Source organism: Dermacentor variabilis, chromosome 6 (genome assembly GCF_050947875.1).
Source record: "Dermacentor variabilis isolate Ectoservices chromosome 6, ASM5094787v1, whole genome shotgun sequence".
NCBI lineage: Eukaryota > Metazoa > Arthropoda > Arachnida > Ixodida > Ixodidae > Dermacentor > Dermacentor variabilis.
The window spans coordinates 176,602,083-176,626,951 of record NC_134573.1 but is presented as its reverse complement, the minus strand read 5'-3'; the positions used below and the strand labels follow the sequence as shown (position 1 = coordinate 176,626,951).

The window sequence follows — 24,869 nt, the reverse complement described above, 5'->3', positions numbered from 1 at the left end:
CAAAGCTTAAGCGTCCTCCAAAATTTTGGTTATACGTTGGAAGTTGTTACGTGCCCTCTAGGGAGCGTTCTAAAGCAAGAATTTTTCAAATTGGTTCATTAGAGCCGAGATAGAAATATTTCAGTATCGCAGACCCATGATATCAGGAGGCGATCGAGCGACAGGATTGCGAGACGCACACGTTACAAGCCCGCATTCTTATTCTTCTCTCTCTCTCTCTCTCTCTCTCTCTCTCTCTCTCTCTCACTTATTATTATTATTTTTGTCCGCTTTCTTCTTGCGCGGCGCACTTCCGCTCACGGTCTCTCGATCGGGCTAGCTGTTTGTTTTGCGCAGCGCACAATTTTGCGCATGGTGCACGAGAACACTTGACTAGCGATATAAGTCAGTGCTACACGAACACTGAGGCAGACGCAAGCGGATCACAGAGCATGATCGCGCGCTAGAACACGGTAGAAATGACGTATGCTTTCGCCGTTTCGCTCTCTGCGCGCGCGACTGCACGATATAAGAACAAGCAGATGAAACGGAAGTACATCTCTCTCGGCATGGTACGAAGTAAAACAGACACGCGGACATTCAGTTTGTATGTTTTATTATTCCTTTAAGCTTTAGTTTGTGCATCGGAGCAATATATCAAACTAATAACTGCTGTTGGTTTGAATAATTCTCAGTCACTTGCTATTGTCAGTGACGTCACAGCACGGCGACCTACGTAGGCGCACTTGCGCTATTGACGTATCTTCGGCTGGGAGAGCGGAGCCCGCGAGAAGGGCGCAGGGCATTTGGTTTGTAATTTCAGCTCTTTTCGCAGCGAGTAGGGGTGTAATACTTCGCAGGCACGATCGTTAGCGCGCAATGTATGTACTGCACTTGTCGGTTCCAAATGGCCAGACCTGGTGAGAGGCCCTTAAAACTACAGAGTTTCATGCTATATGCTTAAAGCAGTCAGTAGAATTTAGCTTTTTTTAATGTAACTACAAAAGCAAAATTAATTTGAAGAAACTCAGCCTGAGAAGTCAGCCTTATGGGAAATTTCTCTGGCCTACTGCTTTGCTCAGGGAAAAGGGGAGAAAGAGAGGGGGATGAGGACAGGAAAGTAGATGCGAATACAGAGCATTTGTGGCTAAAGGGTCCCTTCGCACCTGCAATCTTCTAGACTGAAGGTATATTAAATATCATTATATTAAAAATTTAATTCAAATCGGTTTATCAATGGTCTGAGAGAGCATTTCTGCTTCTCACACACATCTGAATAAGAAAGTTGGAGTTGACCTTAAAGGGACCCTGAAACGCTTTTGACGATTTTCTACAAACGTACTGAGTCGTTAGAGTAGGTCCTTCTGATCATTGATTGACACATTTAAGTGCTCTGCGTAAAGCGTGTAATTTATTGTAAGGTTTTGAAAATGCACATCGCTGCCGATCGCAGCGCAGTGCTCGGCGGAATTTTAAGCCGCCCCTACCCATATGACCGAAATCACCCATATGACGTCAGTGGGGCGAGCTATCCGATTGGCTGACCAGGGCGCGTGATCGATAATTTTTCCAACTTTATGGTAAACAAATGATCTTCGTAATAGTTGGAATGTTAGTTAATTTGTTTTTATAAAAAGAAAGTAGCATAAAGAGAATGCACAAGAACAATTTTTCAGTGTGTCGTCTGCTTGTGTTACAACATACTCCATTTTGAAGAGAGCTCCGCGGTCAGAGTCGGTCTCAGTCTTTTCGCGAGCACTATGATTCGACTTTGTTGCCTTGTGGACTGCAAACGTAGCGACTGGCAATATGTCAAGCTGCGACATCGTATCCCTCTGCAAGGCAGCGTACGAGCGAACTGGCTGCTGCGCATCGGACTGCCGCTATCCGATCGGCGCCAGGATTTGCACGTTTGTGGCCGTCACTTTACACCGGAAGATTACTAACGCAATAGCGTTTCACGAGTCCCGTATTAGGGCAAACTTAAGCGCAAGGGGACAGGGTCTGGCCATTGACTGTGCCGTAACGGGATGAGCCGAGATGATCAGAAGGGCAAATGTGTATGGTCTGCACGGTGCAGCCACCTGGTGGCAGAGAGCTCAACCATACACAGTAGCAGCAACGAAGCGTATTCTTCTTTGCTGCTGGTGCGTATTTTTCGCAGGAGTGTAATCATCAACACGTTGTTTTTATAAATGTTTAAAATTTTTTGCACTTGGTTAGAGCAATATTAGCGCTTTGTTTGGCTGGTTAAGCGCTGCGCCAACAAGTGTCTGGACCGTGCAGACCGATCAGGCCGCTCACGTACGTCTACGCCAAAGTTCCTTCATCAGCTTGAGTTTATGCCTCCAGTCATTTGCCGAAATGACCAGCTTGCCTGTGGTTAACGGAATACCAGACACGTTTGGCGCTACGACAGAATGCTCGCAACGCACGCTGCTTCGATAGCTCTCGCAAGCAGCAAAGAATTTCGTTTCTGCTACTGTGTGTGATTGAGCTCTGTGCCACTAAGTGGCTGCACCGTGCAGACCATTCACATTTGCGCTTCTGCTCGTCCCGTGAAATGGCACTCAAATGGCCAGGCCCTGTCCCCTTGCGCTTGCGTTTACCCAAATACTGGACTCTTGAAACGCTATTGTGGTAGTAAACAACTCAGTACGTTTGCACAAAATCGTCAAAATCGTGTCAGGGTCCCTTAAAGCCAAAGCCTCCTGTTAATTTTTTGGCTTTGTAATTTTCATTGTAGGATTTAAGCTTGCAGGCCACAAGTTTTCCATTTAGTAACGGTTAAATTGGGTGGAAGTGAGCAATGCACTACAGCATTGACTTTAGCCTGTATGCACAAAATGATAGAAACTAAGATGCAGGCACACATTTTAGAAATACTGAACTTATAAATATTTATTGATATACACTGCTCCAACATATATATAACATATATATCAGGAATCTTAATTTACATATGTACAAAAATCGCATTGTCCAAAGGAGTGATAGAAATTACCGCAGTCTAGTGATATTTGCTAGCAACAAATCTCTGGTATTTGACAAGCGAATGCTGGTTAGGCATCAGTGCCCCTGTCTTCCCTTTCTGAACATAGACTTGGTAGATGTCTCTTGATGACCGAGGAACCATGGGTGGGCTGACTTCATAGACTGAGTCAATGGTGAAAGCACTCTGCCTTATCCTATGGGGAGAAAATAAAATAAATAAATAAATAATGAATATTGTCACCTCAGGTTTTATGTAATTGGTGTGGCAAGTTTTATACTTCACTGTTTTACCACATATTTTAAACATGCTATTTTCATTACATAAAAGGTTAATGAAAGAAAGGCCACTTACAATTTATACGTATAGTACACCACTAAAAAAGGAATGCTAAGCTTCCATAAACGGTTTGCAAACTTATCCAGAGGCCTTATGGTTATGTAGCAATAATCAACAGCAGTAAGTTTGTGCAAAAACAAATTTAACAAAAATTAAAAGAAAGTCAACATACAACTGCAGACATCTCTTTGGTGTTGAGATGTTACTAGCATCATTCTTGCAGGTCATTCCTGACATTTTTCCCAGTGTTACAAACCTGGAACAAAGATATGACATTCAAAATCATGCTCGTACAAAGTTGAAGATCCTAGTTATGGTTTTAACATTAGGAAGCACCAGGGCAAAGTTGTTTATTCAAATTTCTTGTTAACCTTGAAGTTCATGACACCACATGGAATCGTGAAAGTCGGAAAAGAAAACTTTAGCCTTCATTTTTCCCACCATAACCTTCTTTCTAGCAAACATATAAATGAAAGCAGTGTTGAAAGAATGAGTTCACTAATCTAACCTCAGTTAATGTTGCACTATAATGTTGCACTTAAGTGTCACTTCTTTATTTTCAAAGAAGTTTTGATATGATTCTTTTGAAGCCCTGGCCATAATTGCCTGATTAGGCAAACACATTCATTAATGAATAGTTAGATTTTGTCACAAGAGAGGACTACAGGTGGCATGAAGGTGTACATGTCAACTCTGTACTTTACACTCATTACTCAAATGCATGCTCACATATACAGGATGCATGTTTCTGCCACTCTGCCTTCCTTTCCGTTGATAGCGCACATGGAGCTGATAAGCGAGCTTTTCTACAGCATCCTCCAACAGCAACTGGCAACAGCTTCAGCTTTACGAAGCATGGAAAAGGAATGCAAAGAAGAAAGAGATAAAGGAAGTTGGTTAGATGCAGCAATTATCATTGCCTACCTTTTGTATATGGTGAGGTCTTTGGGAGAAGGCTCATGTATTTCCCTGCCATAAGTCTGCAGCATTGTCTGAAAGACAGACTGCGAGAGATAATGGGAAAGTTATGTCAAGGGTAATACAATGACGGACTGCAAATTCAGTCCTGCAAGAACTGCTTGTTCTTAGCCATTACATATTGGAATTTGACAACAGCCTTGCTAGACGTGCGAGACACAAAACGTTCCAACAACGTTTTGTGTGGTTCTCACAGACTGGTATGTGCAAACATCAGTGGGATTGCTAAGGCTCCGCAGTGCTTAGAATAAGTGACACTTAGAAATTTATATAAATCTACTCAACACTGCACAATAAAAGATAGCTAATCTGAATTTAACAGAGGTGAAAAAGAAAGAAAAGTTAAAGCAAAAATGAATAGTAATGTGAGGCAGAAGAAAACTGCATCTGATAAGGCAATGACAGGGAGCACATGAAAAAGCTGTCCTTCATTTGAATATGAAATCCGCTAATCAGTACCTGCACTCTTTATCTCTCAAAAAGCAATTGTCATTGGTATGCTCTTGGGAGACTGCTGCAGTGGATGGAATAATATTTGCACTCTCCAAAAGTCAGGAGACCTGTGATAGCTATTTCCACGATGTATAAAAACAATAGCACTGATTCTTTCTCCGTGGATGCGATTGTGGTCATGTCTTCCTTCTTTTCTTTGCTCAGAAGATGCAGCATTCTGGTTTGACACCATGGCCTTCCCTGCGGAAATTCCAAATACTGATAGACCACATAATGCACAGATCCTAATTCCCTACTATTGGGCTAGGCCAGAAAAGTAGCTGCCATTGGGCACCTGGTGGTGTTTAGTTCGAATCACCAGAGGTAGAACAACTTTATGCACTTTTCTGGAACCACGGCAATTGGGGCACAATTTATAAAGAAAAAGAAAATCAAATGAACAAGGTGTGATTGTCTTTCCCTGTACTACTTTAAACCCCATTGCTGGGACTGGCATATTATTATTTACTGAAATAAACCAGTGTTTTGCATCACAGATCAGCATAAAATTGCTGAAAGGTGACCACAGATTCTGTAAAGCATATTTAAACAAAGTCGAGAGATTTTTCACCATCTTTGTTCATCCCATACTAAGATCTTACTGTAACCAACCTCGAATGTGACAGGCTTTTGTGACAGATCATTTGACGATGACTCATCGCTTTCCACCATAAACTCGGGATCTGCATCGCTTGAAACAGAGCTGTCTGAGTCACTGGCACCACTGGAAGTGGACATAGTAGAAGAGATGCCAGTCACAGATGGATTGGGCGGTTTGTTGCCACCAGCACTTTCTCGGTGCTTTCCAGGTCTAATCCGCACTGAAAATGGGCTGTAGTCTGTTGCAGAATTTGGCATGATGTCCCTATATAAAGTAGAGTCATGCAACATTAGATGAGCAAGATAAATACATCAAACAACTGCAAAAAAATAGGAGAGTTACAACTAGTATACGTGTTGTTGACATGCAGAAAGCAACACAAGTCACTTAAAAGCCACCCTTTTATTTCCACCCGTCAATTAAATTAATAACAAATGCCACTTGAAGCATTGTCAACATTTTCATTTCTCCTCACAGACGAGAAAGACAGGTGTGATGAACTTGTGGATTTATAAGTATGTTTAACTGCAGACTGAGACCAAAAATGTTAACAAATCCATCTTTTGATCCTTGTTCGCTGGTGTTTTCTGACCATCTTAAGTAGGGGTGTGCGAATAGTGATTTTTGAAATCGAATTGAATAGAATATCGAATAGCTGCTCAATCGTTTTTGAATAATGAACAACCATTATCACAATTATCCTGCAATGATTCATATCCTAGTATTCTTAAAGTTAGCAAGTTTCTGTCATTACATACAGTCGAACCTACTTATAACAATATTCAAGTGCCATGAAAATTCCATTGTTATAACCGATAATTATTATAACCGGGTTGCATGAAAAAAACAAATAGGATGATGGCAGAGCTGATGTGAGAAAACTATAATGGTGGGGAGGCCAGTGCCCCTCCCCAACACCTTCCTCCATCTGGCTGCTGATTGAGTTCACTCGTTTAACTGCTTCCTGGGTTCTACGATCGCATGTAACAAGCTGCGGCTGTTGGCGTTAAACAATGGCACTACTATGACAATTGCAAAGAGGGGTCATGGGTGGCAAGCGATATGTGAGCACTGCCGAGGCATCGCATTGGTGGCCCCCAAAAGGGGCCTTTTAAAAGATGCGAAAAGGTTGCTGCAGCAGCCTGTCAGCTTGAGAAATCCGTACGAAACGCTGAGGCAAGATCGCCACAAGCATCTCGCCACGTACTTCTCACTGGCTTGCATGAGAAAACCCTAGGTCTGTCAGCTTTGTGTGCTTTACACGAAGCTTGCAGACATCCTTCTCCAAGGCATCCACTTCACATCCTGCAGCAGAAGGCTCCTCGCGAAAACGAAGCCCCGCACGGACTGAATCATCTGCTGTGCCTCCTGCGAGGACAACGTTGAGGCAGCCTGCCCTACCGCATCTTTGCTGCCGTCATAGCAGTTGCTATCCGATGCAAGCATGTTCGCGACGATCGCCTCATCGGTTAGAAGCACTTAGTTTCCAAATCTATAGCCGTGCGCTTTCTTTTCACCGGCAACGTCATGCATTGCTGATGATCAGCGGGCGGATCAACCATCTTCCATCTCAGCGGTGAGCCAAACGAGGCTGAGAAATCATGTGGCGAGGAATGATTTCGAGGCAACCAATAAAGATGAACGCGAGCGATTAAGCTGTTTACAGAACTGTGCTGAACAAAAAGCCAGCAAGCAACATGTGAGCAGCACAGTTGGCGCAGTCTATCCATGTTTCGGAAGGTGGTACGGTGGAGAGCTATGGGCACAGCCCATTCATGTTCAGAGTGGTGGAAGGGCGACAGGAGAGAGATGAGTGGAGAAGGCTGAAAAATGAGTGCACAGTGGCGGCTGTTGGAGCAGCGGGCCATTGTGCAGCGGCTTGAATTTCTCTTTGTCTTTTTTTCTTTTCAAGGACTTCGCATTTCACTACCTTTAGGCTCGGACACCTAGCAGCCAGACTTCATCGTTATAACCGATAATGCGGCATCGGGCATTGTAGTAAGCGGGTTATTTCACAATGAAAAACGTACAAAAGTTGACGGTGCAGCAGCTTCTCATTGTTATAACCTGGTTCGACTGCAGTATGTTATGAAGCATTGTTTATTAAAAGCACAAATGGAGCACTAGGAGCGAACAAGTAGTTCCTTCATGTGCACAGGACTCTTCAGAGCGTGAATGATTGCTGTATGTATAGCCTGCAACGTATGACTACCTAAACAACGTAGCCTGTTCCATTACACAAGTTCTCATGTTCTTTGCCTATATACCATGCCTGCGGAGGTGAAAATTTACTGTACGTTTACTCCAATATTATGTTCAATGGGGCACAGTTGATGTTTTGAAATCTTCAAAAATTATTAGAAAAATGTTTGCACTTATGAATAGTGACGATTTGATTCGAAGACCAAATCAAACAGCACACTATTTGGTTTGTCATTCAAAAGTTTCGAATTATCGCACACCTTTAAGTAAAGGCAATAACTGGGGAGATGATTTATAGCCAAAGAAAAACAACGAACTGTGGGGCAATAAATAATGTCTATGTGGCTTGAAATTAAAGACACTTTTATTAAGCAACTGCCTGCCTATGTAAGGGTGCTCAGAAAGGATGCACTACCTGACAGAATGGCTCAGGTTAATCATGAACAAGTCGTTGAGGCTTGACATCTCATATGGCCGGTACAGCTCCACAAAGCCATCCACTTTCTCATTGGTGACCTCCAGTTTCATCACTTCCAAAAGGGATTTGCCATAGTACTTTAGCACTGTTTGAGAAGAAATAAATGCAAAATGGCACCTGAAAATTTGTCACCCAACATTCTTATGAGCGGTCAGAAAAGTTCTTGAAAACAGCCAAAATTGCTCAATGTCAAACTGCGGCTAGGCTATACTTTATCACCAATGCAGCTTGGTGGCATTTATAATGCTCCACTGCTATCATTAGGTGGCTACAATTAAGTCTGATATACGTAACAATGGGAATATACATCTGTTGATTTCTTCACAAACGGAAGACTGGAAGATTTCAGGAGTAAAGCATAACAAACTTCGACACTTCTTATGAGGTCATGATACAAAATGGCAGGCTGAAGGTCTAATAACTAACCTTCTTCAACAGCAAAAGGCAGAGACATGGGAACTTCTTCATCAAACCAGCAAGTGTAACTGAAAATGTAGAAAAATTTGCATTATGTGTACATGAGCAAATATCTTGAATGCAGTATTGTAAGTGCATTAGGTAACATTTTCTATCATGTATGAAAGAAACATCTGGTAGGCTTGTTCAGGCAAGAATGGATAAAAAAATTTTTAGTGCTGCAATTAATATAATACTATATCAGTTGAAGAAGACCTAAACCTCCTTTGCAATACCACTATGAAATAATAATGAAGAGTGCTGATCTTTTCTAACTTAAAGTACAAGAATTTATGTGGTTCCTCATGTTATATTGAATGAGATGTATGCTGAAGCATTGCACGCCTTGGCTAAGTGCACAATGCACTCCCACAACATGTGAATTCTCAGATACAGATGACCACATCTATAACATAGTGATTGGGGTCTCTGAAATCATTTGTTATACAGGTAACTTTGTTGTAAAGATTGTGCCCTGAACCGCTCACATTAGAACCAGTGCACAATTATCACTTTGTTATACAGATTATTTCGTTGTAGAGGCATTCATAGAGGTGCTCAACTGTACTCAGATGGTTATTATACAGTGGTGTTCAGAAGTGTATATATTGTGGTCTCCGTCTATAGTGGTGCTCCGCTGGGAGTCACCTAGACCACCGCGCGGGTCCGAGGATCTGAGCCCCTTAGGGGGGGATGACGATCAGCTCAGCCACGTGTGTAGCGTGTGCCCAAAGTGGACGCTCGTTCGGTCTCCTCTGGGAGCAAAACAGAGCGCTGCAAGGAGAAGGCCCAGAATACAAGGCAGACATTTATTATACGACCACCTTGGCGTTCAGGATATCTGTTACACCCGTATCAGCACGGGGCCCGTGAGCCGAAGCTCCCGCAAGTCAAGGGTGACACTCAGTATCTCAAAAACATGGTAACACGCCGGTATACGGGAGGATGGCTGCCAATGACCGTGCTACCAGGGCAACGTTCCTTCAGCTCGGAGTAGCCTCCGAGGGCGACTCGGTGCAGTACGACCGCGCACGTCACGTGAGCCGCGCCTCTTTGCCGTAGCCTTCAGAACAGGAGCAGCGAATAGGTACGCAACCGCCTCGGGTCGAGGACCTTCGGCAAGATTGGCCAACGAAAGGGGTGACCGGGAGAATGGGAAGTCAGTACGCACCGTTTCGCTGTCCGAGAGCTCCTCCCCGCGTTGCCGCTCCTCAATCGGCTTGAGCCGCCAGGAGAGAGGGAATGCGGGTTCCCACCCAAACAGATCGATTGGGTGAGCCCCTGGACCATTCCGGGGCAGACAGCAGCAAGTCTTTTACGGTCCCGCTGCTGTTCGGCGCCCTCGGAGGAACGAGAGAGAGGGACAGCGGTGGGCCGCACGCACGAAGTTCGAAAGCAACCTGGCTGCGCTGCGTCTCCTATGCCCAAAATGTGCTGCGCTATGGCGCTGCAACAAAATAGACTACGCAGTTCCCAACACTTGTGCTCCCTCTCTCCTGGCGGCTCAAGCCGACCGAGGAGCGGCAACGCGGGGAGAAGCTTTCGGACAGCAAAACAGTGCCTACTGACTTCCCACTGTCACCCCTTTGGTTGGCCGATCTTGCCGAAGGTCCTCAACCTGAGGCGGTTGCGTACCTATTCGCTGCTCCTGTTCCGAAGGCTACGCCAAAGAGGCGCGGCTCATGTGACGTGCGCGGTCGTACTGCGCCGAGTCGTCCTCAGAGGCTACTCCGAGATGAAGGAACATTGCCCTGGTAGCACGGTCGTTGGGAGCCATCCTCCCGTATAGCGGCGTGTTACCGTGTTTTTGAGATACTGAGTGTCACCCTTGACTTGCGGGAGCTTCGGCTCACGGGCCCCGTGCTGATACGGGTGTACCAGATATCCTAAACGCCAAGGTGGTCGTATAATAAACGCCTTCCTTGTACTCTGGGCCTTCTCTTTGCGGCGCTCTGTTTCGCTCCCAGAGGAGACCGAACGAGCGTCCTTTTCGGGCACACGCTACACACGCGGCTGAGCTGATTGTCCCTCCCCCCCCCCCCTACGTGGCTCGGATTCTCAGACCCGCGCGGTGGTCTAGGTGACTCCTGGTGGAGCAGCTCTATAGACGGAGACCACAATATATATGTTTAATTAAGCAACAAATGCATTGCCCACAGCCCGAGAATCTCGGGCACATGATAAGGCCTCGCCACAGAGCAGTGTTGCTTGACGACATCAGCTTCAGTCAGAATTTTCTTAGGACAAGCTGTTCAGGCTATTACGTAGTGTCCCAACGCTGCTCCACTGTCTGCCTCGAACGGAACGTTTTTAGCGAGCAACACAGTATACCAAGGAGCGCTAAGCCATCATTCCACATAGTGTCTGTGTGGTGTTTGAACCAGTCAGCACTGCTCCAATGCCCTGTTCGTCCTCCTCATTCCTCCTCTTTCAATAAACTAGTGGCACTCCAAAACCCTCTCCACTCTTTCTCACACAGTGCCTGCACCCTCCCCTCCACAATACCAAGGTGGGGAAAGGTTTTTAACATGCCCCAATCGTGAAGTACTGTCCCTCCTGTAAAACATTTCCGCATAAAAAGTGATAAAAAAAAGGGGGGGGAGGGGGAACACGTTAACAGCTCATGCTTATAAGTACCACATACAATCGTAGAACAAAGCACGTGGGTTCACTTATGAAATTACTATTTCTACATTTATTTCTGCATTCAAATTAAAATAAGTAATTCACCCTGTGCTTTCCTTAGTGTCATTGCCTGTTGGCTTCATATTCTGACTTATGTGATTGTGACTTACGAAAATAGGGCCTCTCTGTTTCCCTTCTTGTTTATAAACAAGCGTGAACAAAAGTAGTTAAGTTATTCACAGACTCACGGATTGCGGTGACACAGCAACTTCCCAGCAGGGATAGAATTATGCAAGTAGTAGTCAGTCGTGAGATCCCAAAGTGCAAAGTTGTGCTCGTAGGGCCGGTAGACTCCAAGGAAAAGGTTTATGGCATTCTGCTTGTCAGCATCTGCATATAAATGGTGAAATACAAATCTACAAATGAAATTAGGGGAAATAAAATACAAGAGATGGTTCTGAGGAAGTTTAACTAAAGTAACCAGTGGCATGCCTTGAGCATTAATAGTGCATAAGTCTAGGCAAATAGTCAAACAAGATTATATGAGAAAGTCCATCAGCGGATGACTACACAGGGAGCATGACAGCAGGGCACACAAGTAGTAATGAGGAGACAGGAAGGATTGCTGGAGAGAGCCGATCAAAATTAATTTGAGTCTGAGTAAAGAAGCAGCTGACAAGTAAATTCAGTGAATAACCATGCTGTTAATACAAATGTCTGTCACATTTTAAGAAAAAGCACTATTACATACAAGAGCTTTTAAACCATGGGAGGTGCAAAAATAATTTTTAAATATACTTAGACTTATGGCGTGCAAACTTGCAACTGGTACATTATGTATTGGTACAGTACGCACTTCAGTACAATTGGTATAAGCACAGATGTCTACATTTCTAAGCTACTATTTTTGTTAAAACTTAAGCAATGGTAAAATTGAATTGGCTGACTTGTTGTGTACGCTTGCTGTGTACACTTGCTGTGTACTTGTCTACGTCGTTCTTTTTTGTCCTCCGTCTATGTATGCGCTATAAGTGATGACTGAACCATGGAATACCAACTAGCCCGTACTCAAACCTTGCTTCAGTGTATTTCCAGTTAGAAAAAGCCGTAATGTACAGTGCAGTCCACTGTTGAAAGGAATACACGAGTGCAGATCACATGCAAATGATCTCCTCTAGCAAGTGGGAATTGCCTGACTTTGCTGCAGATGAACTGCGGTTAGGGCACTGTCACCTTTCTACAAACACCTGTGCTGTGCGTTGACATAGCTTCAGTTGGGATTTGTAGCTGGATCACCAACAAAGAGAGAGCTGCAAATCAGTGTGTTCCTTTTAACAGTGAACTGTACTGTGCATTATTGTGTACACAATGAGGTGTTCTAACCTGAGAATGTATTACTGAGGTAACGGGAGAGGGTCTGCATTATGTCCCTCGAGTGTGAAGATAGGGGCGAAATCTTTCGGTAGGTCTTGACTCGGTGGACCAGCTGAGAACCACCATACTGCAAAGCCAGGGTGTCACCATGGTCCTCATAGAGAACTTCCAACATGCTGAAAAACAGAGATAATTAAATTCAATTCAATTTAATAGATAATTAAATATCAATGCTTGTATTTTGACAGTTCATTGCTGATGAAACGTGCTTTACAGCCGTCATCTAGAGAACTTTGGCTGGGACTCAGAATTTATGCTGAAGTCATATCAGTTCAGCTCAGATAGTTCAATTCAAACTCGACATCAAATTTATGCCGTACCGAACACTGTCGGTGTCGAAGAACAGGTCAGGCTTTGGCAGGACACCAAGAGCATTCAGCTGCACAAAAAATAACGGATAATTATGCAAGGAAACATGCATGCTTTGTAACATAGATGGTAACATACATGGTAACGTACATGGTAACATACATTCAAACTATGCACTGTGTACTTGCTCATCAGAAAATATCAGTTTCAAAATGTGCCAATTATAGTGATATGCATAAGTTCATGCACAAGACACACAATCTGTGGGTCTTGTGCATGAACATGAACGCATGAATAGCATCTGTTGTGGGCAAACATTGAGTACTTCAATAGTTGATGTAAAGTAGTTTATCTGTGCACTGCTCGGAAACAAACAAACAAAATATTCAAAATAGAATGCAGCAAACAATGCTCATTTGTCTTTAATGAACACCTCTTCAGCAAACAAATTTCTGATACTAATACGTAATATCAAGTCCTTAACATTAAAACAAAGTCATTACATTGCTGATAAACAAAATATTCACTAACAGGCACAATTTAGTGCTATAACTTGTTGTTTATGTCAAACCATGACAAAAAATGCCTGCAATTTCAAATGGCTGTAGGAGAGAGCAATTCACTACTTCCGCAGAATGCTGTATGTGGTGCCGTGTTTGAAGGCACATTATGGGCCTAGGCAATCTTGCTGTTGAGAAGGTATGATGGTTAATATGGTGACCGAGTGTAAAGTAGCACCATAATAAACAAAAGATGACAGAAAGAGCTTACACAAGCTTACTTTTAACTTATGTCGAAAAACAACTTGCCGCTGAGCCAAAACCACATGCTCCGATTCAGCTCCCACTGGTGGCAAGTTGTTCTTTCATCCACTTTTATTTCCCTCTACTTTATAATTTTTACACTTCAATTAAAAACAACAAATAACTTCTCCTTATGCTTTCCTTGGCTTATATGGTTGTGGCTAATGAGAATTGGGCCCATTGGTTCCCCTTCTTGTTTATGTTAGTTCATAAAAAGAATTGAACGTTTTGTTGAGATCATGCACTTATGTTATCTCTTCTCTTTGTCACCCTGGTTTCTGCCATGAGAGGGCTTATTTATTTACCCTGTTCAATAAGTTCTGCAAGGCCTTCTTAAGAGAGTGTGCCATTTGCAGCAGTGCTCCATTGTCACACATACAGTATCTACCTGAAAAGCCAAAGCACACTTCCCGAGGGCAAATTGGGCTGTGTTCGTGCGATCCAAGCAGTCAACACAGTTGACACGGGCAACGCCCGTCTGCAGCCGTGCTCCGTAGGTGGTCATGGCACCTCCCAGCATGTACGGCGTAGGCAGTGGACCAACCTGGCTGCCATGGGTGTGGAATATGCCCGTCTTGCGCAGGATGTGGTGCGCGATGTCGGAGAGGCGACCCATCACATTCGCTGCTTTCCTGCATTGGTGAATGCCATGTAAAGTGCAGTAGTTCTGCAAAAATCTTATGTAACCAGCCTCCTACTGGCACTGATTTAATTCAGGAATGGTATACCCCAAATTCTTAACTTATGTAAAAGGTTTCAAGTTCTGTGCAGGTTAATCTGTACTGTCTGTGAACCTTTAATGAGCTAGCGTGAAGGGTCCCATGTCGCCGAAAATTCGGCATCGGCGTCCTGCGTAAAATGTTGGACATCGCTTTGGAAAAAAGAATTTCAAAACCAAATTCTAAACCATGCATACCCAACCACTTCTCTACTACCAAACTTGCTCATACCCAGTCTTTAATTTTTTACAAAGTTATTTTTCGGAATTTTGAGGATGGCAGCCCACAAACAAATGTAATGGAAAAAAACACCAACAGCACACATCTTTTATGTTAGCTCTTCTCAGACAGAAATATTAAAAGTGCGAAACTATAACAGGAGACCGACCCAGGCAAGAGGCCGCGTTTCTACCAGAAAGCTTGCCTTCGTGCATAGCGTTCACCACCAGCGTTTCCCAGTAAACGTTAGGGTTACATAAGCTGCAGTTGCCGGGAAGCATGAAAAGCAATCAGGGGTGTTTGAACGCTATCGCGTTCCACTCTTAAAGGTGAAGCTTAAGCTTCGTCCAATTGTTTACCCTATCATGCCATCAGGCCTTTAGCACATAAGTACATGCAAATAAAGCTAGCAGGTAATAGTTGCCTCGTATGAATCAGCATCACTGTTTCTTTGATCTCTATTGCATTAAATCAGCTGAGGTTGTGGCTAGTTCATTGTAACTGTTGACTGATACATGCTACTGGAGCAACAAAGACACAGAGAAATGCACTTTGTTCCTGTGTTTTCCATGTTTTATTCTGTGTCTTTAATGTTCCAGTAGTGCATTTTGACCAACATCAAGAGCAGTCATGGTACCTTCAAGGCCTTTGCAATTATACTTATAATGCCTCTAAGACTGATTAGTAGTGTTGTATACATAATACAACTATATTTGTATATCCAATAAGTACATACTGAAGAAATATGGAAAAGCCTACTAAACTTGATGTTTTTTTTTTCAAAGCCTCAAAATGTTAAGCTGCGTTTGACTCAATAATGGACCCCAAATAACTTAGAATTTTATGGAGCTTAGCAGGTAGAATTTTGCAACTAGGTTTAGTAAAGAAACGAGACTAAAAAGTGCAGCAGGAACACTAACGATTTGTTGTTTCTAGCCATGTCAAAGGCCAGGTAGGCAATGTGGTGTGAACGAGGGAGAAACTGGTTAAGGTAGTCAATGCTGTCCAAAAAGGGGTCACTGAGGAGGCTCTCGTGGCGGCGTTTCTCACGCTTCTTCACCAGGTTCAGCACGACGACAGGCGCACCATACTGCCTCAGCAGCAGGTTGAAGTGCCGACCCGCTGCAAAGCAGTATGGGTCCACCAAGTCCACTGCACATGAAGTTGCACCAAGCACACACCTCAGTTAAAGGCCAACTTCACACAAAACCTTGTTTGCAATACAAGTGGATGTGTCACTAAAAGTTAGCAAAAACATACATTTCTGATTCTGCTTGCTGGAAGTAATGCAGAACCCACAACGTTGAAACCCTGCATGGTTCCTCCGAATGATGTCTGAGATTAGGCGGCACTTGCTGTGCACTGAAAATCTCAGAAGCCATAGTCTGGGGTTTATGTCATATCAGCTGAACACCGTTTGCCTATTTCTGGTGCATGCATCCTCTGCTTAGGTGCTATGTAAAGGCTGTTAATATGAAGATCGACAATTACAAGCCTTGCCACGGTTGGTTCAATAGTAATACTCATAACGAATTCAGCTAAGGTGAAATTTCACTACAGTTGTGCTTTAATAATGCAGTACTGTGTGAGTAAGTTTTATCGCTGCTTGTTAAAGTACCTGCTGCCAATACAGCATCAAACAGCATTGTTGCTTCCTTTTGTTTCATAACATATTTTCCACTCTGTCCACTCTCTTACCATATTATGAGTGAACACTGTGACGTACCATTAATGGCTGGCTTAGGCACCATCTTGGAGATGTCCTGTGACCAGCTGAAAGGAATTGAACCCCGAACTTGCACGAATGAGGTGAAATTGCCACTTGTGAAGGAGGAAACCGAGGAGTCATGGACAATTTGCTCCGTTTCCACTTCATTTGCAACGTCACCCTGTGGAATGAAAAAACGAAGTAATCATGTTTATTTACATATTATGCAGATATTAATTAGGAAAGTTGTGACCTAGTGCTGTGCATAGTGTTTGTTTTATTAAATAATAAATTAGCATACTTTTTCTGTCTAAAGTTCATGCTTTAGCAGTGCAAGATGTAGCAAGATGCCCAGAATTATTTAGAGGTATCGTAGAGAGAATTGATGGATTAAGCTTGACCATCTGGCACTACTTAATTCATATGTAGTGTTTACGACTGGGTTAGTTGATGATATGTCATAGCTGCAGTACACTAAAGGACATCGAATGGCGCACATGCAAAAATTGAGGAGACAGTTCACATTGAATGGTGTGAGCAAGAGTATGCCATCTGCCATTCAGTTCTGATATTCATCAAAGGGTTGTAGCATGCGGTATTTCCAGCCACCACTATTTCAATGAATGGTGCCATCACTGCACAGTGACTGCATTCAAATGTACTTCTTATAAGGTCCTATCAAGCATGTTTAAGTTCACGCAATAAAATAGCACAGCTTCAAAAATGATTCAACACACTAACTTGCCCAGCTTTGCATATTACTGGCACATCATAAAATCTTTAGTTGCAAGTCAACGCTCGCTCCTTTTTCGGCCACGACTTTGTAAGCTGCTCCATTAACATGGAACTAGTTAAAGTACACCTAAATTTCAGTGAATGAATGTTTCTGCATTTCAACCCAGTTAGTATGCAGCCTCTGCAGATGGGAATCAAACCTGTGACCTTGTGCTCTGTAGCAGAATGCCCTAGCCACTGCAATAAATCATATTTGTTTTCTTGTTTCCATCGTTACGCTGTGCAATGAAATGTGTCCTAATGCACACGATTATTTATGCATTGACCGCTGATTTGCAGGCATTAAAAAAACAAGAACAGGTACATAGGCTTACCAACCTCACAGTTGGCACCTCTCTTCAGAAACCTTGTACCTGAAAACTTCTGGGAACGGCGGGCAATGAGCGTGAGATATACAGGACGGCCGTACACGCTAATATCTGGGACATAACGTTTAAGGCAAAAACAAGAGGCTTACAACTAGAAGTCTAGGCTACTTTATGAAGTGCACAATTATATGTGCCTGCAATGCGAAACCAATAAAAAACAAGAGCTTTCATTTTTTGCCTGCCTGGGCACTATGCTGGGGATAAGATATGTACTTAATAGGTCATACAGAGTTACACACAGATGAAAGAACTCTACTATTTTGTGGCAACCACATTACAAAAAACTTTCAATTGCAACTGTTCCCTCTGTCCAGCCGCTGCAGACAAAAGGATACTTGTTTGACCAACAAAACCATGTGTAACATAAAGAAGCCAGTCTGTGTGGAGTTCCACAGGTTCCAGGAGGTAAGAGTTCCACACATACCTCCAGTTAGGTTTTGTGCGTCCAGCAAAACATGTGCCTAAAAGAGAGGAATCTAGTCACAAACTGCAGAAGTTCATAAATGCTATGCAAGTGTGAGCTCACTCAACAAGTTCATGTGCATAACAAGTAATGATGTGTATCATGACACTGGTCCCTATTGCCCATTATGTTTGTAATACAAAAGATGTTTTTTTTTTCACATGTATATTTCTTGCACTGCAGATTATATGAGTCTAAGCACAGGCTACATCTGCCTTTCTGCAAAATTTGCTCTGTGATGCAGTCTCATGGCTATGAGAACTGTACTGCTCTGAATCTGCCCCACCCTTCAGTAGACAACAGTGGTTAGAGCAGTGATGATTGCAATTGGGTTTATAATACAACATATGAAAGTTTGTTTACACGTATACGTTGGCAAGGATATTGTTGCAGTGAGAGAAGATTTTATAAGCAACATATGCAACACATTTCACTGCTAGTACTGGGATCGAATACATGCCAGGAGCGCAAGCTATTTGACCACATCACTCCAAATCGCCACAGACATAAGATCTTCAGTCTATCTATACAGGGTCCTGAACATTTGGTGCGCGTGTTCAAAAAAAAAAAAAAAACATATTTTGCACTCACAGCTGCACTGTTCTTGCTTTGCAGAACGATCGCACTTTGGCGTCAACTTCGTTTAGTATAACACTTGGCACAGTTAATTGTTTGGTTTCTAAGAAAAAGGTGGAAATTTGGCTGCACTTATGGGGATGCGAGCTGCTGCTGCGACGGCGCAAGCATAAACTTGTGTCGCCACCTGTCGTCACCTGCAGAAAGCAGCATTTCAGGGAGGGCAGTCGCCTGTTCCAAGAGCGGGCAACATGTGGCAGCCCTCCCTGAAACGCTGCTTTCTGCAGATGATGGCAGGTGGCGACACAAGTCTGTGCCAGGGCCGGTTTTTCAGATGCCATTTTTCCCATAGACGAAAACAGTTTCTCATTTTTGTCTTAAGAAACAGGCGACTAATCATGCCAAGTGTTATACTGAACAAAGTCGACGCCAAAATGTGATCGTTCTGCAAAATTTGAGCAAGAACAGTGCAGCAGTGACCGCAAAACCTTTTTTTTTAAACATGCGCAGCCAGATATTCAGGACCCTGTATAAGCGCTTCATCTTCAACAACCCCTGTGTCACCTACCTAGCAATTTTATTCTAGGGTAGCAACTTCCTGTATGACACAGGAGGTTAAGATGCACACTGTCTTAGTCACCTTGCAAGCCAACCACAGTGACTTGGAAATCACCATTTTTTTAAATGTTAAGAATGTTTTGTTTTCAAGCTTAAACAACAGTCAGTGGCTGATTGATATCTGTGACAGAGAGAACTAAGCGCTGACAGCAATCAGCCATAATTCAGGTTGTCAAGTTTCTCCAGCAGGTGGAGGCCTTCATGAGTGAGGACCACAAAAAGCCAATGAAGGCCAAGCGGCTTCAGGAGGCAGAATCAACAGTCAAGCTTTCTGTGGATGAGGTCATTAGGTGCCACTGCTAAAGCATGAATTTGCTCCATCCCATAGGGCCTGTGCAACCCAATAATGATTGACCGTGAACTGTGGCCAGGTCACTGAGAGGGAGACTAACAGGCAGCCACACAATGCCAAAGACTTGCTAAAGGCTGCTATTGTGGAAGCACTGTACAACATCAACAACATCTAATCCAAGATTACAGGCATTATTGAAGCCAAATTCAGTCAATAACTGAGGCTTTAGGATAGTTTTATTTTATAAAAACAGAGGTAAAAGAAACAATGTAAAAAATTTTTGAACAAATGTACAGAATCTTGTCTGAAATATGAGTGCCAGCCCTGAAATCATTATGTTCTCAAATGCCTTGTACACCCAGAATATATGCACCTGCCTCACTTCATGGTAAAAGTTGCACAGCTACACAACTGGTAGCAAAGTGATTTGAATGAATTTAAAAACAGCAACCATGGGTATATATTAATAGCAGAGGATGTACGCTAAGCAGTAACAAAAATGAGCTAACACATACCTACGTGTGGCAATGTACAAACAGTAAAAATGTGAAGCTTACTCACCATCAGACAAATTACTGAACACAATGTTTGATGGATTTTCTATGCTGGCCTCCTTGCCGACACTTCGAAAACGTCTGCCAGGAAGTTTGTATGCAGGCTTGTCAGCATTCTGCAATGACACCAATTTTGCTGGATGCTTTTAAGGCACTCCAAAACCCAGGTAATATGAGCAGCTAATACAGAAGCTCTGAAATAGTAAAGTCACAAAAATGGCTCAGTTTCCGTGCAGGCTAAAGAAGCAACCAGACTTTGCATTTATGTTGTGCATCTCTAAAAAAATGTAGCCATAAAATTTAGAAGGCTGTTTTTTTTTCATAGAAGGAACACTAAAAAGAAATATTAAATTAGGCTGTATAAGTAAATATCGCTTCTGCTATAGTGTAGGCCCACTCTTATCAAGACAAGAAACCGTATAAGCCGGGGGGGGGGGGGAGAGAAAAGCAAAGGTTACCAGCAGTAATGCCATCCTGAAATTTTTGTGCGAACCCATTGTTATAATGACAGGCCCTGTTGGGCTCTAGTTAACTGTTTAGCGGTAAATAAGGACTATGTTGCATTCAAAAGAAGCCAATAACTCACCCTAGCAAGTTTTGAGTCTTTCATGTGCCAAAGCTACCCGAATATAAGGAAATACTCGGGTACAGTCAAATTTTGCCATAACAAAGTTCCACCCAACATGAAAATATCTTTGTTATATCAGATATTTGTTACAAGCATTATTCATTACACACTGATATTGGCGAGAAACATTCTGGATTTGCTTGGGTGTATCCAATACTTTGCTATATTTTTGTTCATTATATAAATTTGACTGAAAACACTCGTACATGCCAACATACTGCTGCTGAGCTTTTGGCAGGTAATTCAAAAAAGCCTGGACTTCATTTTTTCCTGTAATAATGAACCCCTTCTAACCAAATACATAAATACAGGGCTTTATATAACCACTACACCAGTGCAAGATTATTTAATGTTAGTCCTTTTAAGTAGGCATGCCATTTTATTACTGCGAGTCTAAACCATAGCCTCACATCAATGGGGAGCAAGTCCCAGGTGTCAGCCACTTCCACTTCAGAAATCTTTGGCGAGGACAGAGAGTCTTCTGACTCGCTCTTGCACGTTGTTGGTTTGTTTGGCACAGTGCAGGCAAGTGGAGTAAGGTTGTATTGCAGCGTGTGCGTCAGGTCATAACTGTAGCTGCAAGAAGTAATGGAAGTTAATGGCATAACAGAGGTTCTGCTTCAGTGCCTCTATTGTACAGCCTGAAGCAGTCGTGTTGTTAAAGCTCACATATGTACTGGAGGGAAAGCGGCACCTCAGATTAATGTGTTCATTATTAGCCATTAAAAATGAATAACCATAAAAGTGCAACATTCTCTTTAATAAAAGTGGTGAAAAAAAAATGGAGAGAAAGGTAGTGGTGTAATCAAATGGTTAAGAAAAATTGACTAAGTACATTGCCTTTATTGCTTCTTTAATAGTATGCCAATGTGCCAACACCTGTTGTGCTACACCCGTGCCACCTGTCGCACTTTCTTTTGGATGGCACTCTGATGCTGTGAAAGAGTACAGTTTCATGCACCTCGCATATGATTGATTGCGATACCTTCTTGTATACATATGTAGCTGCCTAATTCATAATAGGTTGTGTGTGCTATGTGTGCAGACTATCTTTCTCACATGCAAACTGTTATAGACCAACGAAACACAAACAGGAAAGAACAAAGTAGAACCCCTTTTACTAGCAATAGCTAGAGAGCACGAATTCACACAGCCAAGTATCCATTTATGAACGATAGTGTAGACTCCGAACAAAAAGCACAAGCTGAAATTATGCCAACATCATCAAAAATGGCAGAAGTGGGGAAAAAAATGCATCAGCCATAACTTGTTCACATTTGGTTTGATTTCATTATTGTACCTTCAGAGTCGAAGCATTACAGAGGGGAGCAGAGTTAAAAAGAAAACTAAATAAATATATACATGAAATGATGAGAAATGCAAATAACTAAAACCATAATATAAATTCACAAAATAGCACAGGTAAAAACAAATACAAGATGGAATAACAGAGAACCAATATAGCAAAAATTGTTACTGTTAGCTGCTGCTAGTTAAAGTGCTTTTTTTAAAAGTTGGTGGTATATCATACATGCAGTGAACACAGGAAGGTAGCTTCACTCCTCATAAGTCCTTAGAAAGCATGAGTTGTGGAAAGTGGAAAACTGCAAAACTACATTTCATTTGTCCATGATATTAAACAAGCATTTCTTGTCATCTTTGTGTCAGTAGGAGGACATGAAAATGTATCTGGTCTGCCTCTATCTTAAATATGGTGCAAGGGCCACGTGGGAGCAGTTATATGGTTAACAAGAATGACAATATAAATTTATCACTTTCAGTCATTAAAAACCTTAACCCCGTATTCAGAAATGTATCTTAACTTGAAGCCCATGCTTGACTTGATATAACTGATGCCTCGTGTGAACGTGCCCAAGATGCTCATTGCATTTCTTTTTTGGATGTTTAGGACAGGCATCAGTTAAACAAAGTCAAGCGTGGGCTTCAAGTTAAGATGCATTTCTGAATACAGGGGTAACTCTTTGCATAAAGCGCAAGCTACAGCCAGCAAGTGATGTTGTAATTATTATAATAATAAAAAAAGCCTACTGAACTAATCTGAATGGTTAGAAAATGATGAAAATAAGCATACACGTATGACTAAACTTGCTCATCAAGCAAGGCATTTACCTGAAGTAGAAATTGCTGGACAAGTCGACATTCTGGAAAATCTTCACATATCTATAAAGCAAAGAGGTAATAAAAATATAGCCGAGACAGAGTCCAACAAAAATTGCATAATTTAAAATGCCATTCCACCTGTTTTCATCTGGATGAACATTGTGGTCAGTGTTGTTTGGCAGGTAGACCATACGAGTGTCCTCCACTTTGTAAATTGTATGATGCCCCACAATGGCAATTCGTCTCCTCTTTGTGATCAGTATAATGTAATATCCTTCCAAGAACCTCACAAAACCTAGAAAAGATGTGGTTGTTGTGCAACCAGTGATTACATGAATGGAGCCAGAGCAAAGCGATGCAGAACAAGCTCCTTACCCACTATGCCAAATGCAGACACTGTTCTATTCAGGCCAGAGCTACCTTTCTGTCCAGTTTTTGGTATCTTTTTTCCTTGACTAATCTCATTGAGAAATTCTCGTATCTCTCGATTGTTGTATTCAACCTAGAAGTATGTCGTGAACAGCGAGGAAAACAATAATTATTTGGTCGTGTTTTACGGCCAAAGCAGAAACTTTTGTAAAGACCACAAACCTTGTCATCAAATACAAGCAGCTTATTAATTTCCGTCCGGTCAATCTCTAATACGCGAAACTTGGTCTGCGTGTTATTCGAGCCGACGAGGTAGTACTTCTGCAATGTAGTAGAAAACCAGAGAGTGCATGTCAGGGTAGTAAATGCTACGCACATCAGTGCACGACAGAAGGACGTATGAGAAGTCTGCACTTCACAACTTCGTCTGAGCAGCTACACATTAGGAACTCCCATTGACAGGTGGTTCACCGCAAACAGGCAGTTGCCATGTATGTTAGACGAGCTTTGAACAGCTGAACTAAAAGAACAAAGGACTAAGGAAGACAGACAAGGTCGTTGCGGTACTAACAAATGATCAAAACTCGTCTATGCTATGAAAAAGAAAAGATTAAATTATGGGGTTTTACGTGCCAAAACCACAATCTGATTATGAGGCACGCCGTAGTGGGGGGCTGCAAATTAATTTTGCGACCACTTGGGGTTCTTTATAACATGCATTTAAATCTAACTACACGAGTGTTTTTTTCTTCATTTCGCCCCCATCGAAATGCGGTCGCCGTGGCCGGGATTTGATCCCGCGTCCTCGTGCTTAGCAGCGCAACACTAAGCAGCCATGGCGGGTTTAGCTATAAGCCAACTAGCTCAGATAATTACTATTATGTCATGTAGGGCTTGTCACACAATGCACAACGCTGTTTTATACTATTGGAAGCTTTACAATGAGATAATAATTACGAAGCATGATTCGCAACTTATACGGATGTCACACGGTTCACCTTCAATCGCGATCGGATCCCGAGAGAAAGCACACCGTGTGGCACTGTTAATACTACGACTGGGCAAAAGTAACGATGCAACGGTTGAAAACAATGCATTTAAGCAGGCGGTAATAGTTTACAATAACACAATTACTTTGCGCTTGATATGCGTAGCAACCCCTTGGAAAAAATGCCGTAATATCCAATCTACATATGCATGAAGGGAATGCAAAATATGGGTCGCACCAGTTTCGTCTCGTAAAGGGCCATTCGTTGCACCGAGCTAATGACCGGTTGCAAGACCATCGTAGTTGCAGTGGGCATCTTGTACATCTGCGAGGATGTCATCGTCCACGATTGAAACGGTGACAGCCAAATGTTTCACAAGGATACGGCGGCGTCAAAAGATGTATTTTAGAGAACGAAAGCTGCTGATCGCGAGCACACGTGTACGCAACGAAAACTTCCGGTTCTCTTCGGCAAGTGTAGATGTTACTAGTTATGACCTCGCACCAGTGACATCATCTTAAATCATCAAATGGCTCGGTGAAGTGCCCATGCCTAAACGCCTACAATACGCCTCCAAATGTTTCATGTTCTCTTTCAAGCTGTGTTCTCGTTGCAGCAGTAAACGAGGAGGAAAAAAGACCACGTGATGTAAACAAACCTTTCTCTTGCCTTTCCCCTATCAATGACTAGAAAATTAACAATCGCCAAATAACGGCTTTGTGTAAAAAATATATTTATGTTTATTAAATAGTATATGCTGGT

General features: G+C 42.6%; 1 protein-coding gene across 3 annotated transcripts; it reads right to left on the bottom strand.

Moving 5' to 3' along the window:
• Window positions 1–2,841: 2,841 nt before the first annotated feature.
• FIG4 (polyphosphoinositide phosphatase FIG4) lies at window positions 2,842–24,728 on the bottom strand. Of its 3 annotated transcripts, XM_075696912.1 has the most exons (21): window positions 24,345–24,728; window positions 23,341–23,439; window positions 23,125–23,251; window positions 22,888–23,044; window positions 22,759–22,809; window positions 21,039–21,204; window positions 20,008–20,116; window positions 17,833–17,958; window positions 17,448–17,548; window positions 16,353–16,515; window positions 15,547–15,778; window positions 14,077–14,320; window positions 12,897–12,955; window positions 12,526–12,692; window positions 11,391–11,532; window positions 8,488–8,546; window positions 7,999–8,146; window positions 5,393–5,645; window positions 4,235–4,314; window positions 3,483–3,566; window positions 2,842–3,167 (listed from the first exon to the last, which is right to left on the bottom strand). In XM_075696912.1, the coding sequence occupies exons 1-21, from the start codon at window positions 24,444–24,446 to the stop codon at window positions 2,990–2,992; spliced, it is 2,847 nt and encodes a 948-aa protein (XP_075553027.1). In that variant the 5' UTR covers window positions 24,447–24,728; the 3' UTR covers window positions 2,842–2,989. The 3 variants fall into 3 exon arrangements, with proteins under 3 accessions (XP_075553027.1, XP_075553029.1, XP_075553028.1); XM_075696914.1 differs by lacking the exons at window positions 23,125–23,251; window positions 23,341–23,439 and having other exon boundaries at window positions 24,345–24,433; XM_075696913.1 differs by lacking the exons at window positions 23,125–23,251; window positions 24,345–24,728 and having other exon boundaries at window positions 23,341–23,438.
• Between the last annotated feature and the right edge of the window lie 141 nt (window positions 24,729–24,869).